Consider the following 16,299-nt stretch of genomic DNA (forward strand, 5'->3'; position numbering starts at 1 on the left):
GACCATCTTTCCAGCACCTCTAGTCTGTGAATAGCAGTGCGGACGCATGGCTGTGATGATATCCTTCGGATGCTGCTACATAGGATATGCAGCCTTTGCACCAGCCAGATCCTTCGGGGCTGCAAAACAAAAACTGCTGCCTACCATGCAACAAGAGGGTCCCGCTAGTGGCGGCGTTGGCCTGCAGTAACGCGTTTCAAAAGTCATCAATGGCATCGGCCTGGCTGCCCGATGAGCGGAGGAGTGGAGGCCAAACAAAGAAAATTCGCCGAGTGATGACGCTGGATGTGCCAAACGACCCTCGCCGCTGCTGCAGATCGAAGCAGAGGAACTTTCAAAGACCGATGCAGTTCTCGGGTGTTTTGGAAGCTGATGTCCTGCTCAATCTTTCGTGCTCTCCTCTCCACGAATCAACTGCCATTGGCTGCAAAACATGGCGAGCAACAGTGCGGCAAAACCTCATTGGCCAAGATGAAGGTGGTTGGCTACCTGTGCCATTGTTCATTTTCAGAATAGCAACAACGCACCGATATGACGGACTTGTTGTTGTTGTTGTTCGTCTTGAGAAGGAATAATAGGGAACAGGACCCGCATTGCGTTCGATATTAGGTTACCAGCACCGCCTATGGCTGGCTCTTGGCCACTTGACGAGACGAAATTGTGTACACGCGTGATGTGATGGTTCATCTGCGTGTTCGATCTACAGATGCGAGCACTGACGACGAATGACGGATGCAGTTGAAATTTGCAAGGGGCTGGGCATTCTTGGCAGAACTCGCTAGTCTGAAACTCTTGATAGATTGCTTGAGCAATGTACTTGAAGCAAAATTTGCATTGCAAAAAAAAACATGAGCTGCAGCAGCATCATGGGCGAAGCAGCATGACAATCAATATATCACGTCACCATTAGAGGCAGAAAGGTGACCTGTTTATGCGACCAAGGCAGTCTACATGGCCCATCCGCCCGAAAGAGAAGCCTAGAGGGGGGGGGAGGGCGGGTTTCTTCCGGAGGACCTCAGCTATGCCCAAACTCTGTTCGATGGTTCTCCGTTGATGCCGCAATGTCGCAGCGTTCCCTTGGTTCGTAACGTACAGCCCAAGTATTTGTAGCAGGTCGGAGGATTTTTAATCAGAATGATATGATGATATGAGTCGCAAATAATTGCAACTTGGCGCAGCACGCAAGAGCGAACGGCCCAATGGGGGGATCCAACTGTCCGCGTCACGCCGGGACCGCCAACGGGTTCGAGTGAGTCGAGTCAGTGAGAAGGAGAGAGGAGGCTGCTGGTCCCTTTCCCCCCCTCATCTTCCGCCTAAAAAAAAAAAAAAAAAATTGCATTCGAGGGGGGATTTGATCAGGCCGACGGCGAGACCATACTCTGACACGACAGAAGCCAGACAGCTGTCGACGGCAGACGGCCAAGGGAGTTAGTTGGCTGAGTTGGCCGAGTACGATTCATGCGCATGAGTAAGGGTTATATCATTTTGTCCACGGGGACGCGGTACTTTGGATGATTTAGGTACCTGGGTACTTTTCTTGGGGAGGATGGGTACACACGTACATGGCTAGTGCTGTTCATGTACGGAGTACGTACCCTGGGTTGGTGCAGCAGCAACGGCGACGACTAATAATAATAATTATAAATGGTGAGGCAAATAACCGGCCAAATGCATTGGGTGCCGAATAGGTTTGGCAAACCAGCAGGTGACAGACAGCCCGTGCTATGCATTATTATTTTTACAGGGGACCTGACCTTGACCTTGGGTTCCGCCAGGGTTGCGGGCGCAGCAGAGTGCGAGAAGAGAGTCGCGAAGAGAATTGCAGGTAGAGAGTCGTCGCAGGTGTTCTATTCTCTCTTCCTTTTTTTCCTTTTTTTTTTTTTTTTTTTTCTTTCCCCCCTGGGTGTGATGGATGGTTCGGCACGGCAGGTGCGCGTTTGCGAGAAGAGGGTGGGATGGCATCATGGCAAACAAGCATTACTAAGTTGTCGAGGCACTAAAGTCGTGATTTGATTTGCCCCATTTGAAGCGAAAAAAAAAGGGAAAAAAGGGAAAAAAGGGAAAAAAGGGAAAAAAGGGAATAAGAAAAAAAAAAAAAGTTTAATGGGCAAGTGTTGTCGTCATGCACAGCCGACAGACAACCAACACAGCACCCCAACACCAAGACGCAACGCAACACCCCCTCGTACAGTGCGCATGGGAGGCGGCCTTGGCACCGTGCAGGGAGCGGCATGAAGAATGCGGATTGGCCGCTTTGGCTGATCGGACAGTGCGGCAGGCCGCCATCCAGTCAGACGACGCTGCTAGTGCGCTCGGAGGGCGCTTGGAGAAACCCTAGTCGTGACGGGACGAAAAGTGCAAGGCAAGGCAGGGCAAGGCAAGGCAAGGCAAGGCAAAGCAAGGCAAAGCAAGGCAAAGAAAAGCAAAGCAAAGCAAAGCAAGGCAAGGCAAGGCAAAGCAAGGCAAAACAAAGCAAGGCGAAGCAAAGCGAAGCAGCACGGAAACAAGGTGATGATGCCGCGCTGCAAGAAGCAGGAATCAATTGCCAACTGCGCGCGCCCCCCCCCCAACGTCCCCCCCCAAGCCAACGAAAACAGGAAGCCGACACAGTAGAGACCCTGCTGCTGCTGTACGGTGCGGTGCGGTGCGGTACGGATTACAGCGCATCAGCAGTCAGCAGGAGGTGGTTTTTTTTTTTGTTGTAATGTGAACGAACAGTGAGCCGGGTGACGCGTGTTGGTCGTGCCGTCTACCTCGAGTCTGGCCCTGCCTGGCACGTCTCTGCGTCGGGGTGTCTGGGCCAGTGTCAAGTCCAGTGTCGAGTCCAGTGTCGAGTCCAGCGTGATTTGCGTGACGTACCCTGTCGCGCTCGACTGGAATCCCCCAAGGGCCTAGTGCGTCGCCCTTCTGCAGGGTACCTGGTACTTTGCCGCCATGTCTCCCCTCCCTCGTGTTTGGACCTGCTGGGCCGGCCCAGCCAGGTGCCAGGTGCCAGGCGCCAGGCTTCGTCGCTCTACTCCCACACCCCAGGCCTGCTCTGCTGCCTCCAGTCTTGCTTGTTCTTCATCCTTTCTCCAGTCCCTGTCACTGTACTGTGCTTGCCGATGCTCGCCCTGCCCTCTTCTGTCGTCCTCTCCCCAGCCTCTCTCTTCGCTTCTTCTCCCCCTTTTCTCTCCTCCTACATCACTCCGTTCGTGGCAGACATTGTTCGTGCAATCCTCATCAACCCGAGTAAACAGCCTTAAGTCCTTTCCCGTACCCCCTTTGCGCCAGATCGCGCTTGAATGACCAAACTCGGTCACGGATCACTGGCGCGACACGCAAACACAAGCTGGACACATAGAAAGACACCAGGCCTCTTGTCCGGTTTTTTTTTTTTTTTTCTGGGCCCAGCACCCTTATCTACTTGTGGTTCTTGAAGGGATCCACTTGCCACTGTCGAACAAGCATCACAACGGTTCCGCCGCAAAATCCACCACACCAGAGCCAGAGACAGCGCCAGAGCCAGAGCCAAATCGCTACGTTGGGTTTTCCCTTGCGCATGCCCACTTTTTTCCTCCTCTCGTCACCTACCACACGCACTCTTCCCACTCTTTCCACTCTTTCCACTCTTTCCACTCTTCCCACTCTTCCCACCCTTCCCACTCTTCTGGCTCTGTTGACCCTGCTCACGGTTGTACCTGGCAGTAACCTCTGTCCCTCCGCCCGACAAGAAAAAAAAAAATTCTAGTCCCGTGGAAAGAACCGAATAAAAAAAATAAAAAGGATCCGGACCCATTTCTCCACTCTGAACCCTTCCCCGAACACACACCAACCACACCTTTGAAAGACGGGACCAGCTTTCCGAGCCTCATTCAATCCACATCAGCGGAAAACCCGTCCTTCATCCTGCCTACTCGCTCCTCGGCGTGGGCCCTCGCAGCCAGCATTCCTTTTTTTTTTTCGAGGTTTTTTTTTTTTTTTTTTTTTTTACCTTTCCACTTTCGATCTCTGTCATCTAGATTCGGATCTTTCATTGTCGAATCTCTCCACCTGAGGATCATCGGCCCTCTTATTGTCGCCGGAATTGTTTCGCGTCTTTGCAACCGCCTTCACCACTTTACCGCGTCGGCGACCGCCATCATACTCATTTGTTTTGACACGAGACACGCGTCCCGCGCAGTAGTATGGACGGCTCTCAGTATCCGACGAATGGTATAAACGGGTCATCTGGGGCACAGACATACCCTTCTCCCAGCGACATCTCCCCGAATCAACTGCAGACGGGATCACCACTTCCCCAGACCCTGCCGCCTCTGCAGCCTCCAACTGCGGCCATGCAGCCTCTCTACGGTAGCCACCCGCACACGCCGCGGACCAGTACTCCCAACACGCCAACCTCGGCGTCCAACCTGCCGAGCTACCAAAACACTTCGCAACCTGCGCCGCGACCCGCCGTTTACTCGATGGCTCAAAACCCATATCCTCCCAACCAAGGCTATGGCACTTCGGCGCCCATGATGCCTCAGACGACCACGGCCGCCTCTCATGCGCAGCCTATTGCTCCCGCCCCAGCTGGTGGGCGAGGTCCTCCAGTCCTTCGTCCTATGCCACCCGGGGGCATCATGGCGCAACCCGGCGTCTCCTCGCCTTATGGACCTGGATCGATGATGCAGCCAAACAATGTTCTTCACGAGGGCGACCAACCAACCCATGTTGTAGGATCCCAGGGTCGCCGAGGAATTCTGCCCAGCGCACCGGGCCGTCCGGCCGCCCCCACCGCTGGCACTGGCGCAAAGAACAACATCATTCCCGTCAAGGATGCCGACGGCAAGTTCCCTTGCCCACACTGCACCAAGACTTACCTGCACGCGAAGCACTTGAAGCGCCATCTTCTTCGTCGTAAGTGGACTACCCCCGGTCGTTGACGCGGGAGAAGAATTCCCTCCCTGGTCTTGTCACTCGTCTCTCGTCTCGTTTTTTTTTTCTTTTCTTCTCGTTTATCTCTTTTTTTTTTTTCGGCGCATCTTGCGCATGCTGACATGACGTTTTGTTGCTAGACACTGGCGACCGCCCTTATATGTGCGTGCTTTGTCGTGATACGTTTTCCCGAAGTGACATCCTGAAGCGCCACTTCCAAAAGTGCTCCATCCGTCGTGGGAACCCCACGGGAGCGAGCCACTTGTCCCACCCTCAGGCTCACGTTAAGAAGAACACCCAAGCCCAAAAGGCCGCTGGCCTCGGCAACGAGGGAGACATGCAGCACCTCAATGGCATGAACAACATGCCGGCTGATGGCATGGTTCACCCCTTTGGCATTGTCCCCGTCAACGACGGCATGAGCAACATGCCCGGCGACCAGAACCAGCTTTCTCGGTCCAACAGCCACGGCGGCCATCCCCAAGATCGTAACAATATGGCTCCGAGCATGGGTGCCCCTCAGCCCTATGGCGCCAACGTCTCCAACTCGATGAACAACCAGCAGATGCCCAGCTACAGCATGCCCCCGGGTCAGAACGGAATGCCCATGTATGGTGGATCTAACGGGAACCAACAATCTGGCCTAGATTGGTCTCAGATGTTCCAGTCTGGTGCGCATCAACCCCTCAACAGCAATCTCTTTCATCCTCCTAATCGTGGGCAGACGCAGATCGCAACCAAAACCGGGCCTAATCACGATTCGGGGGCGGCGGATTGCAGCTCCAGCGATCCCGTCCGCTACTCCTTGTGGGGCTTATCGCCGAATACCCAAACTTCCTCCTCTCAACTTTCCAACCAGATTCTAAACTTCCTGTACCCTCCGAACGAGGCGATTGACCCTACACTCACGGGCATGAACCCCTACTTTTCTCCTGACAATACTAAAGATTTCATTGATCAGTACCCCCACTTCCACAAGCATGTCCCGCTAGTCCACCCGAGCACGTTGCAGATACTGGAGGCGCATCCCGGGCTGACGGCGTGCATGTGCTGCATTGGCGCGTGCTACTCGAAGCGTGTCGTGCTTTCAGACGTCCGGGACATGATGGAGGCTCTTTGGACCGCCATGGAGCGTGACTACCACATCCTTTCCGAAGAGAGCTTGCAAGACGGGCACGTCGCCCAAGTCTGCGAATCCAGCGTCGAAGAACTCCAGGCAGTCCTGCTGACAAGCATTCTTCATCTGGGTAACGGAACTTGGCAACAGAAGCAGCGTGCCCTGCACAAATGGCCCATGGTTGCGGCGCAGGCCCGCCGTTTGGGCTTGCTTGTCCTATCCGGGGATGCGTCGGCTTACTCTGTGACGCGTCCGCGTCGTTGGAAACCCGGCTCGCGCGAGACAATGCCGGCCGAGTTTGACTGGGTGGCGTGGATCGGCCAGGAAAAACGCGTTCGCTTGATGCACGCTCTTCTCGCATACGACGCCATTTCCGAGTCTGTTTTTGGCTGTCCAGCCCAGTTCGACCCATCGGAAGCCTACATACCACTCCCCTGCGATGACGCTGCCTGGAACGCCAGAAGCAGGGACGAATGTCGTCGCGCCCTCGGGCTGATCCAGGAACGTTCGTCTACCGCCCCCCTGTTCTCGGGTGCAATGCATCGCGTGGCCGGACCGGAATTCCAAGCCGCCCGCCACGTGCTCTTTGATCGCGGCGTTGAGCTCAAACCAGGCAGCATCAATGTTCTCGGCAAAATAGTGCTAGGCATCACCCTCATCGCGACCATCCAACAAGCATTCAAGACGGGCAACGTAAACTTGACACTCTCGGGGGGTGAGCTGATGTCCTTGGACTGGGTCGTGCCCATGCAAGGCGACAACCCCTGGACATGCCCGCCAATGCCGCCGCAGGCGAGGCTCAATTTGGACTCTGAAACGGCGTCCTTGCTGCTGTCTGCAGTAGACAAGCTGCAGAGGAGTTGGCATCAAGACATGGCAGCAGGCATCCCCTACGATGGGAAGAGCGATGCAGTGGTTCGGAACGGCTTGACGCTGCCTGCGATGGCGCATTACTTGCTGTCAAGGGCTCCGTGTGCAGATTCGGAAACGAACAACAAGGCTCGGGCTGGCGGCATGTGCAATGCCTGGCACTTTGTATGGGGGAAAATATCAGAACTCGGATCCAACAACAACAACAACAACTGCAACAACAACAACAACATTGGAGATTTATCATGTGAAGTACAGGAAGCCAACAAACACGTTGGCGATGAGGAATGGAACTTTGAATTGGCAGGAATTTTTGGCTCAGTCCCACATGAGTCGGATGGCGCTGGAACAGCTTGAAGTCTGACTGATGGCTTAGCTGAACCCCCGCAGGCGCTTGTTAATGGAGGCAATATGATACGACTCGACCAAAAGCATTCAGGGTGGTGGCTGCATTTGGAGGCGTTGAGATTTGAGGGTATTATTATTATTCCGTCGTTTCTTTTTTTTTTTCCTCCCCCCCCGTCTCTTGCCCCCCCTTTTTTCTTTCCCCCTTTTTATTTCCTACTTTTTCGTGTTCCTAAATGTTTGCTTTTCTCGTCTTTTGCTGCTCTTCCTTCCCTTTTGCTCTCTGCCCACTCCTTGGGACATTTTGACATGGACCGAGGTGCATACCACGCGACAGGCAGGGATGTCCCAACCTTTGCATTATTTGCACGATTGTTTTACCTTTTGGCTTGCGGAAATTCGGTGGTGGTCCCTCAGTTGCGCACACTGCATTGTTTTCTTTTTCTGGAAGAATAGACTGAGGCCCAGGAGTTGTTACTGCATTACTAGACTTTGATCAAGATAGAATCGGCGGTCGGTCGGTCGGCTACTTTTGTTTTCCGATGGAAGGTTTCACGACGCTTGTCTGGCCTTGGCTGATGACGAGCGTTTCCGCTGCGCCGTACTCTGGATGCATTGTTGCAGACGCGGTGGCAAGGTACATGAAAGGAGGTTCGATTGTGGAATTGGGTGGTTTGGCTTTTTTTTTTTTTTTACTTTTTCATTGTTTGTTCCTAGTACGAGTCCAGTATAGTACGGTTTTGTTGTTGGAATGGCGCAATGACCACGACGATTGTTTTTGCCGCATCTTTGCGTTTTCGCGTTTTCGCCTTTTTCCCCATTTTCCGCGACGAAGAGTGATTGTGTGGTATGCAGGGTTCTTCAAACACAAGAGGCCATAGGACAGACAGACAGACATGATTATGCTCGGCAGCCATGGAATTGAACAATGTTTAAGCTCTCAGCTTTGCGGGTGATGATGGACGACATGAAGAAAAGCCACGCGCCCAGCTGCGCAGAGGGAGTGACAAGAAGCTGCTGCTTGATACCGATCCAAGCCAGTCCCTTGGATGGCTGTAGATGAGACGCGAACGGTCTGCCCACCGCCCAGCCGCCCAGCCAGTCAACCAGCAGATAATACATCGTAGAGAAATTGCACAGAGCACATTGATGCACAGCAGTCCGTCCGTACAGCACATCCAACCCGTTCTTCACCAGCTAGCTACCTATGTAGCTAGCTGCCTTGCCTTGCCTTGCCTTGCCTTGCCTTGCCTTGCCTTACCTTGGCCGCCCGTCGGGACTGGGCTTCGGCTTCTCCACGGCCGTGATTTTCGGCGCCCACTTCCACAGGGCCTCCCTGTCCTGGTCCGAGGGCGCGAAGCCGAACGTTTCCTCGGCGCGGTCCGACAGGTACGTGCCGGCGAGGGACCAGGCGATGATGCCGGCGCCGAGGCCGGCGCGGGCCCGCGGCGAGAGGTTCTTGTACGCCCTGGATTTTTCTGAGGGTCAGCTGGCCGGGCGAGTTGGGTGGGTGCAGGTAGGTAATGTAATGTGAGCAGGTGGTTGGGCATTGGGGGAGGACGGACTTGAGCATGGTGGGTTGATGGGTGGTTGTTCACGGGGGTTTGGGGTGGACGCGGGCGGGCTTGGGGTGCGGGTTGAGGCTGCGGGCGGATGAATGATGGTCCGGGCGGGCGGCGGAAGGGTGCCGGCCTTGTAAGGGAGCCAGCCATCACATCACATCAATGTTTTTCTGGATTAGGGGAGGGCGTCGGCAGCCGGGTCCAGCTGCGAAGCCTCGACTTCATCCCCAGAATCCATCCTGCTGTTTCTAGCATTGTTACAACCCGAGCCAGCAAGGCGACGTCTCGAGCAGAGAAGCCTGTGTGGTGGCCAGAGGAGCGGGGAAATCTGCGTTGCAGCAAAGCGCTCTACTAATGTGGCCCTGCGGGCAGGCGATAAGCGCGCATTTATAGCAGCGAAAACATGCTGAAACATTTACCATCATTTAACAAAGGAACGAGTCGCGAAGTACAAGGACTACACTTGATAATAAACAACAGCCAGAATACAAACCAGGAGTCGCGGACGCACGGAGAGTCGGGTTGTGGACGGGATAGGACAGGATAGTAAGCTGGGTTGGTGGGCGTGCGGACTACGGACTACAGGCGGACAGGTTGATGTTGGGTACGGCATGCCGGGCATGGCGTACACGTTCATACTGGGGTCTGCATCATGCATTTGTACTCCGCATGCCCAGTGTCGTTTTGGGCGGTAGGGTAGGGCCAAGTCCAATCTTGCGCGGACCCAGGTCCAGCCGCACTTGCTGGACACATCGCTGCTGCCAGCCAAAGCCCCGGGACTTTGCAACATCGGGGCCAGGGCCAGCAGCTGGGCACGTGTTTGCTTCGATGGATGGGGCAGAAAGCAGAAGCAGGACGGATACAGCACGATGCAGCGCGCGCTCGCGTGCATGTCGACGAGAGCAGCGAGACATGTGCTCCAGTCGAGGACGGGAAGGGAGTTACGAAATGACTGGTCCTCTGCGAGGCCTTGTCCCGAGGGTCCCCGAGCCTGAGCGGCGACAAAGCTCACCACCACCGAATCGGATCGCACGTTTGCACAAGGCAAAAGGCGCAAACAAAGCACGCGGAAGCGCACAGAGTAGTTCCGTGCAAGGGACCCCCCAGCCGCAGACGAGCAGACGGGGCTGGATGCGGCAAAAGAAAGTTCGCGGCTGTTGGTGCAGGGGTCGTCGGCGTCGTCGTCGTCGCATACCCCTGCTGCGCTGTTTGCTTGCCTCTTTCCTTTTTTTTTTTTCCCGGTTTTCCTCTTGGTGTTGCGTTGCGACTTGCAACGCCCAAATCCAAGGCGCACTCGTGGGGGATCGATGAGAGGGGAATGTGAGGAGCGTACGTATGTCTCTTAGGGTTTGGAAGCATAAACCCAGGACGAGGCAAAGTCCTAGCCAAGAAGACAGATACATGTCAGCGATGAAATGAATGCATTCCCCGCTCCGGTCCGGCAGAGCCAGTCTGTGGGCGGGCAACAAAAAGGGGGGGGGGGAAGCAAGGGGAAAAGGGAAAATGGAAAAGGGAAAAAGAAAAAAGGAAAAAAAAAAAAGGAAAGAAAAGGGACCAGACTGTCGTGAGCCGTGGAGGGCGCAACCACGTCGAAAGCTAGCGTCAAATAAAAACTCCGCATGGAGGTACACGTGTGGTTGGACGGCGCTCTACCAACGGCGTCAACGGGACTAATTAGACAGCAACGAGTGTCATGTGGCGTCTCATTCTTGTCCATCGGTGCCCAGCGGGTTGATTTATTGATTTGTCAATGTGGGAGAGAGAGAGAGAGAGAGAGTCGCATTCGGAGGCGGGTGACGGTGCTTCCTAACCACGTCGGGTGGCAGAGCGACGAGCGACGAGCGTCGAGCGTCGAGCGTCGAGCGTCGAGCAACGCTTGCCTGCCGTCAAGTGGTTTGCGACGCGACGCCATCTTTGGCCCGGCGTTGGACGGGGAGCAAGCTCGACGGATAGATAACAGATGAGTTGACTGCAACTGTTGAACTGCAACTGCAACTGCAACTGCAGGGTCGAGACGTCGGGTGGGTACATGTACCCAACCTTGTCTTGTTGCAAGTTGCATTTTCCCTCGATCCAGCAATCCATTCCGAGACAGAGAGAGGACTCGGGGAGCAGCCAGCAACGAGAGAGAGCTTGGCCGCAGGTCCCCCAATGCGGGGAATGTGATGCAGCCCTTTTCCCCCCCGTCACAGAAGGCTTCGCAAGGCTTTACGGCCGGCTCAAACCACGACGCCATCCGCCAGCTAGCCCCCTTCCTTCTGATCCGCCGCCCCGACTTGATCCGGTGCTCGACCGACCGACCCAGACACAGACAACCTAGGGCTGGCGCTGCTGGCGCCGCCCAAGGTCTGGAATGTTGGCGCTCATCCACACGTGATACGCCCAGCGTCGGTCGGCCCATGTCCAGGAATCAGCGCTGGGTGCCCTGGGTGCCCTGGCGTGTCCGCTCGCTCTCTCCTTTGCATGAACCCCTGGGAAAGAGCGAGCAATCTCTCTGTTGCATAATCCCCTGAAAAAGAAAAGAGTGAGAACGACGGAGAGAGAGAGAGAGAGAGAGAGAGAGAGAGAGAGAGAGAAGCGGGAGAGTAGAGCACTAGAATTGCTCTTCAGAAACTGCTCGTGTCCGGATAAGACAAAGGATCAACACCCACCCACACGCTACACACACGCACACAAAGCTCAACGCCAACCGTGACAAGGCTGGGTGGGCAGGCCGTACAACTCCGTCGAGAGTGTGAAGCTGTGTGAAGCTGGCATCGGGCGTGGCTGGAGTGGCTGCAAACAAACACGATTGCGCAACGCAAACGCGACCTGGACGACCTGGACCGACTGGATTGAAGAAATCGGCGCGAACTCGCCAACTCGCCTCGACGCCTCGGTTGGGTTTAGCTCGCGGCCAACGCTGGTTTTTCTCTCCAGCCATCCAGGACGTGTCCAGGAAGTGTCCACGAAGCGTCCAGGAAGTGAAACGAGAAAGAAAAGAAAATATCCAATTCTCCCCAACGAGGGGCAAAGACAAGAGAGAGAGAGATGAGATAGTCTGGTCGGAGCGCATCACCATCATCTCGTCAAGTGTTAGTAATTCAGGCTCCAGAGAGGGTTTGGGGATCCGCGCAGCTGTTTGCAGCTGTTTGCAGCTGACATCAGTCCAGAGTCATGTGTCGGTAGTACGAGGCTCTGAAGTGGGGCGGGGAGCGGCTGGTGGGGGGGGGATGACGACGGGAATGACACACTCCAGAGCAGGTCCAAGCCTCAAGGCTCTTGGGCCAGGCTAAAGACCGCTAGCGCGTCCCTGACTTGCACCACCGTCAAGCGCAGGGTTTTAATTGGCAAATTCCAGACGAGTTGACGGACAACTCGACATGCCAGCGGTCGGTCGGACCAGACGTGCCTGCCAGCGCCACGCAAAGGTGCTGCGGACTTCAATGGGTTGCAGTCGGGACTTGGGGAAGGGTTTGGGGTTGGGTTCGGGCTGTTCTCGACGTCGCCAAGCAGGCTGCTTCACGCTCGAGTCCCGAGGCCGTCCGGGGTGCCAGTTGGTGCCAGTTGCTGGGTGCCAGTTGCTGCTACCTTGGAAGCTACCTAGGTACCTACTCACCCAAGGTACCTTAGGTACCTACCCATATGTAGGTACCCTGAAAGCTACCGAGTACTCCGTACATCTGCTGGTATGCACCAAGCTTATGGGGGCCCACCAGACCAGACCCTCCTCGGAGGAGCCACTTGGCACAGCTGGCGATTTGAGCAAAAGCCGAAACCCCCAAATCTCGGCGGCTTGGAGGGACAGCCCTGGCCTAGAAAACCACTAGAGAGCCCAAGGGAACGTCCATGTCTGGTGCCCGCTGAGGAGCCAGCTAGGGATAGAGGGATATGGCCTGGGGCATAGCCAGCAGCCAACAGGTGCCAACAGGTGCCAACAGCCAGCTCCGGTCCCCACCTGTCTTGTCTTGGTACAGTAGGACCTAGGGGTCAGCTTGGGGGTCAACTTTGATCTGCTCGAAGCTGGCTGGGTCCTTTACCCACCGTCCGTACCTTAATACATTGATACTGCCGCTCAGACAGCCCAGCCCGTCCGGCAACTCCCATCAGTTTCATCTAATGACTGGAGCTTGCCAAGGCAGCCAAGCCCTCTTTTCTGCTCTGCTCCTCCACTCCATTCATCCATTCGCCTTACTACCTTTTTTTTTTTTTTTTTTTTTTTTTTTTCCCCCTTCGCCTCCATCAACAAAGGCTTCTTCCCATCACATCAAACGCCTCCCATCAAACTTGACGCTCCCCCGTCCACCGCTGCTCTTGGCTCAACCCTGGGCACTCCGCTCACCTCCTCACGGTATCGGCTGCTTTGCTGGGCCTGCCTTTCGACCTCGCACTTGACCCTCCCCTTCGTGTCTTCGCCCAGGCGACAGCGGCGACGACAGAGAGTGGCGCTTCGCCGCCCGCCATGCAGCGCGTCTCTTCCTTTCTGCCCTCCTGGGACAAGAGGAACTCGAGCTCTGGCCCTGCCAAACCACCGCCAGCAAGCGGCTTCTTTGGCTGGGCTGCCCGCAACAGTGCCAGCATAAACAGCAATGACAATGCCAAAACTCAAATAACCGGCAACGGCAGCAGCAGCAGCAGCAGCAGCAGTGGCAGCAGCGGCAGCGACGGCAACGGCCATCTCAGCAACCCCGCTGGAAACACACTTTTGCCCAAACTCAAATCTCCTGGCAAATCCCTCGCCCCAATCAATGTTTCGGCTGCCAATGGCGGCAGGATCGAGCGTGAGGCCTTCTGGCCCTCGACCCTCGACGTGGAATGTACCAAGGCGGCTAGAATTCTCAAGTCCTTTTGCAGTATGTGCAGTTCTATAGTTTTCTTCATCCCACCGTGAAACGCCCAAAAAAAAGGAAAAAGGAAAAAAAGAGGAAAAAGAAAAAGAAACACGGCAAGGAAAAGCGTTGGAGCTGGTGCTCCTTGTTGCTCGTTGAAACGTCACTCGATTGATCTTGCTAACAATGTCCTTTCTTCCTGTAGCAGACGGTTATTTGGCACCGACGGAGGCTGTAACCTCAGCATCAGCTGCAAATTCCAACCCCGAGGAGCCCGGTTCTCCAGCGAAACAAATGAAAAAGATCCCCCAGCGTATAATACAAAACGCTGCTGGCATTGCCATCTTCACCTGCATGAGGAGCGGATTATGGATGACCGGCTCCGGCGGCTCCGGCATTCTCATTGCGAGAAAGTCGGACGGCACTTGGTCCCCGCCCTCGGGAATCATGCTTCATACCCCAACGCTCAGCTTCATCATCGGCGTCGATGTGTACGATTGCATTCTCGTCGTTACTAATCTATCCGCCTTGGAAATGATCACCCGGCCTCGTGTCACTCTGGGTGATGACGTCAAGTTGAACAACGGCCCTTTGACGAGCATGAACTCGGACGAGCCTCATTTTAATTGGAAACATCTCGATAACACCGTCTTGGCATACATGAAGGCCCACGGCCAACACCAAACCGCTTACCTGCAAGGCTGCATCCTAACGGAGCGCGGTAATGAGAATGAGCGCTTTTACGGTCGCGACGTCACTCAAATGGATATTCTAGCCGGCAATGTTGCCCGACCCGTCCAAGAGACCACACCCTTATTCGAGGTCATCAAGCTGGCCGAGGGCAGAACGGATTACGACAGGGCCGCCGTCGGGCTGACCACGAGCGAACCTGCGCCCGGGGATGCTCTGATAGCCACGCCCAAGTCGACTTCTGGGCACCAGCCCACCACCTCGTCTTTTGGCATCGTCAAGGCCGATGATCCGGACCCCTTTGGCGTTCTGGCGTTGGAGATGGCTGGCCTCGAAATCCGGCAAGCCGGCAGTCGCCTGCGGCCGACCAGCAGCCAGTTTGAAGTCAACTCGAACCCGCGAAGCCCGACACTCTCCAGGTTCGACCGGCAGAGCATGGACAATTGCGTAACCAAGAGTAATCGAGCTAGTGTCAGGTCTTTGGCTACGGTCAAGAGTCAGGTGACAGATGCCGGCACGCAAACCGATCTTGGTGCCGGCAATGGCCCAGAGATAACGCCGAGCCCTGGTCGGAGCGAGGATGGGCTTGAACGAGCATTCGTCGACCGCATACCGGAGGTACAGGAAGACGACGACGACGAAGACGCGGTCGACTACACAGCCGTTGATTTCACTCCCGTGAAACATCTCACCTGGCAGCAGTCCACCGATCTGCTTCAACCCGAACTACCACCAATCCCTGCGAGAAGCCGGCCCAAGTCGACCGCCACCTGCATGCTCGACGAAGAGAAGAAAGGTTCGACAGCCGATGCATCATCTGCCGACAGGGAGGCCGAGGTGGAGGATGATACGAACGATGCTGACGACGAAGATGACTTGGGTGAATCTGACGAGGAGCCTGTTATATTCGAAGTGGCGCAGGTTCAGCCCGCGCGGACACGGGCCGTCGTGTCACGCATGATCCACGCCAAGGGCAACGTGGTGAACATTCCCAGGCGCATTGCTCCACCGCTGCCTACTCGGAGCCCGGCGAGAAACTCGAGGTGCGCCCAGAGCGATGTCGGCGCAGAGACTGTGAAAGCCCTGAACCCTCTGCGTCAGGCGTTTAGCGAGGCGGATTTGCGCAACGAGGAGGAGGAGGCGGACAAGAGGAAGAGGAAGGCCCAAGAAACAAGCCTGAGGAACTCGGCCGGGTTAGCGATGGGCGAATCTGCGGAAATGGCACGAACTCGGGGAGCTCCCGTTGCAAAGGGCATCATTCACTTCAGAGATGTCTTCAAAAGAGACGAGAAATCTACACGGTCAGCCTTGGCGGATGAAAGTGCGCAGGCGACCCCTTCTCCCGAGGCAACCGCAACGACTGATGAGCCTGCATACAGTGTGTCGCAGGGTAGATTTGTCCTTCCCCAGAGGTCCAGCAAGCGGCAGTCGAGAAACAGCCAAGCAAGCGTTCAAGAAGCGCTAGCTGGCGGTGAATCTCTGGCTGCTGCGTGGGACGCGGCAGCAAAGATGCCGCCACCGGAGGGCACTGAAGCCAAGGGTCCATTGTCCCAAATCGAGGCAAGCGAATCCGAATACGGTTCCGTGTATCAAATGACTGAAGAGGAGGAGCTGCTCATTCATGACGCACACGGACCCAATGATAATTCGGACTCTACCATGAGCAAGAGGCACACTTCGTCAATATTGACGGGTCTGACAGAAGATCGCTGGAGCATTGACCGATCATCTTTAACAACACCCACCTCTGACCGGAATGTATCGGTTGTGGAGTATACAACCGAAGAAGACACCCCCAAGAAGATGGGCGGGGAGGGACAGCTGGATGACGGGGAGCACCAACTAAAAGAGACGGGTAACGAGGGTCTCACACAGCGCCAAAGCAAAGCGACATTGCGTCTAGTCGAGACGAGCGTTTATTGACACGATAAAAGAGGTCAGATGGTGCGGCATGGAGCGACAATTCATTGCTCCTCCCATGCTTGAGATGTGCACTGATTTATTGGTT

General features: G+C 55.5%; 3 protein-coding genes across 3 annotated transcripts; 2 read left to right on the plus strand and 1 right to left on the minus strand.

The window, feature by feature from the left end:
• Positions 1 to 4,166: 4,166 nt before the first annotated feature.
• UV8b_01439 (uncharacterized protein) lies at positions 4,167 to 7,243 on the plus strand (the record flags this gene model as incomplete). The annotated part of the gene is made up of 2 exons (XM_043138937.1): positions 4,167 to 4,881; positions 5,040 to 7,243. 2 exons carry the CDS (start codon positions 4,167 to 4,169, stop codon positions 7,241 to 7,243), a joined length of 2,919 nt encoding a protein of 972 aa, XP_042994871.1.
• An 888-nt stretch (positions 7,244 to 8,131) lies between these two features.
• UV8b_01440 (uncharacterized protein) lies at positions 8,132 to 8,804 on the minus strand (the record flags this gene model as incomplete). Its single annotated transcript, XM_043138938.1, has 3 exons — positions 8,132 to 8,306; positions 8,493 to 8,699; positions 8,797 to 8,804. 3 exons carry the CDS (start codon positions 8,802 to 8,804, stop codon positions 8,132 to 8,134), a joined length of 390 nt encoding a protein of 129 aa, XP_042994872.1.
• A 4,430-nt stretch (positions 8,805 to 13,234) lies between these two features.
• UV8b_01441 (uncharacterized protein) lies at positions 13,235 to 16,214 on the plus strand (the record flags this gene model as incomplete). The annotated part of the gene is made up of 2 exons (XM_043138939.1): positions 13,235 to 13,625; positions 13,807 to 16,214. 2 exons carry the CDS (start codon positions 13,235 to 13,237, stop codon positions 16,212 to 16,214), a joined length of 2,799 nt encoding a protein of 932 aa, XP_042994873.1.
• Positions 16,215 to 16,299: the final 85 nt, after the last annotated feature.

The sequence above is a fragment of the Ustilaginoidea virens genome, chromosome 1 (assembly GCF_000687475.1).
Source record: "Ustilaginoidea virens chromosome 1, complete sequence".
In the NCBI taxonomy this organism is placed as follows: Eukaryota; Fungi; Ascomycota; class Sordariomycetes; order Hypocreales; family Clavicipitaceae; genus Ustilaginoidea; species Ustilaginoidea virens.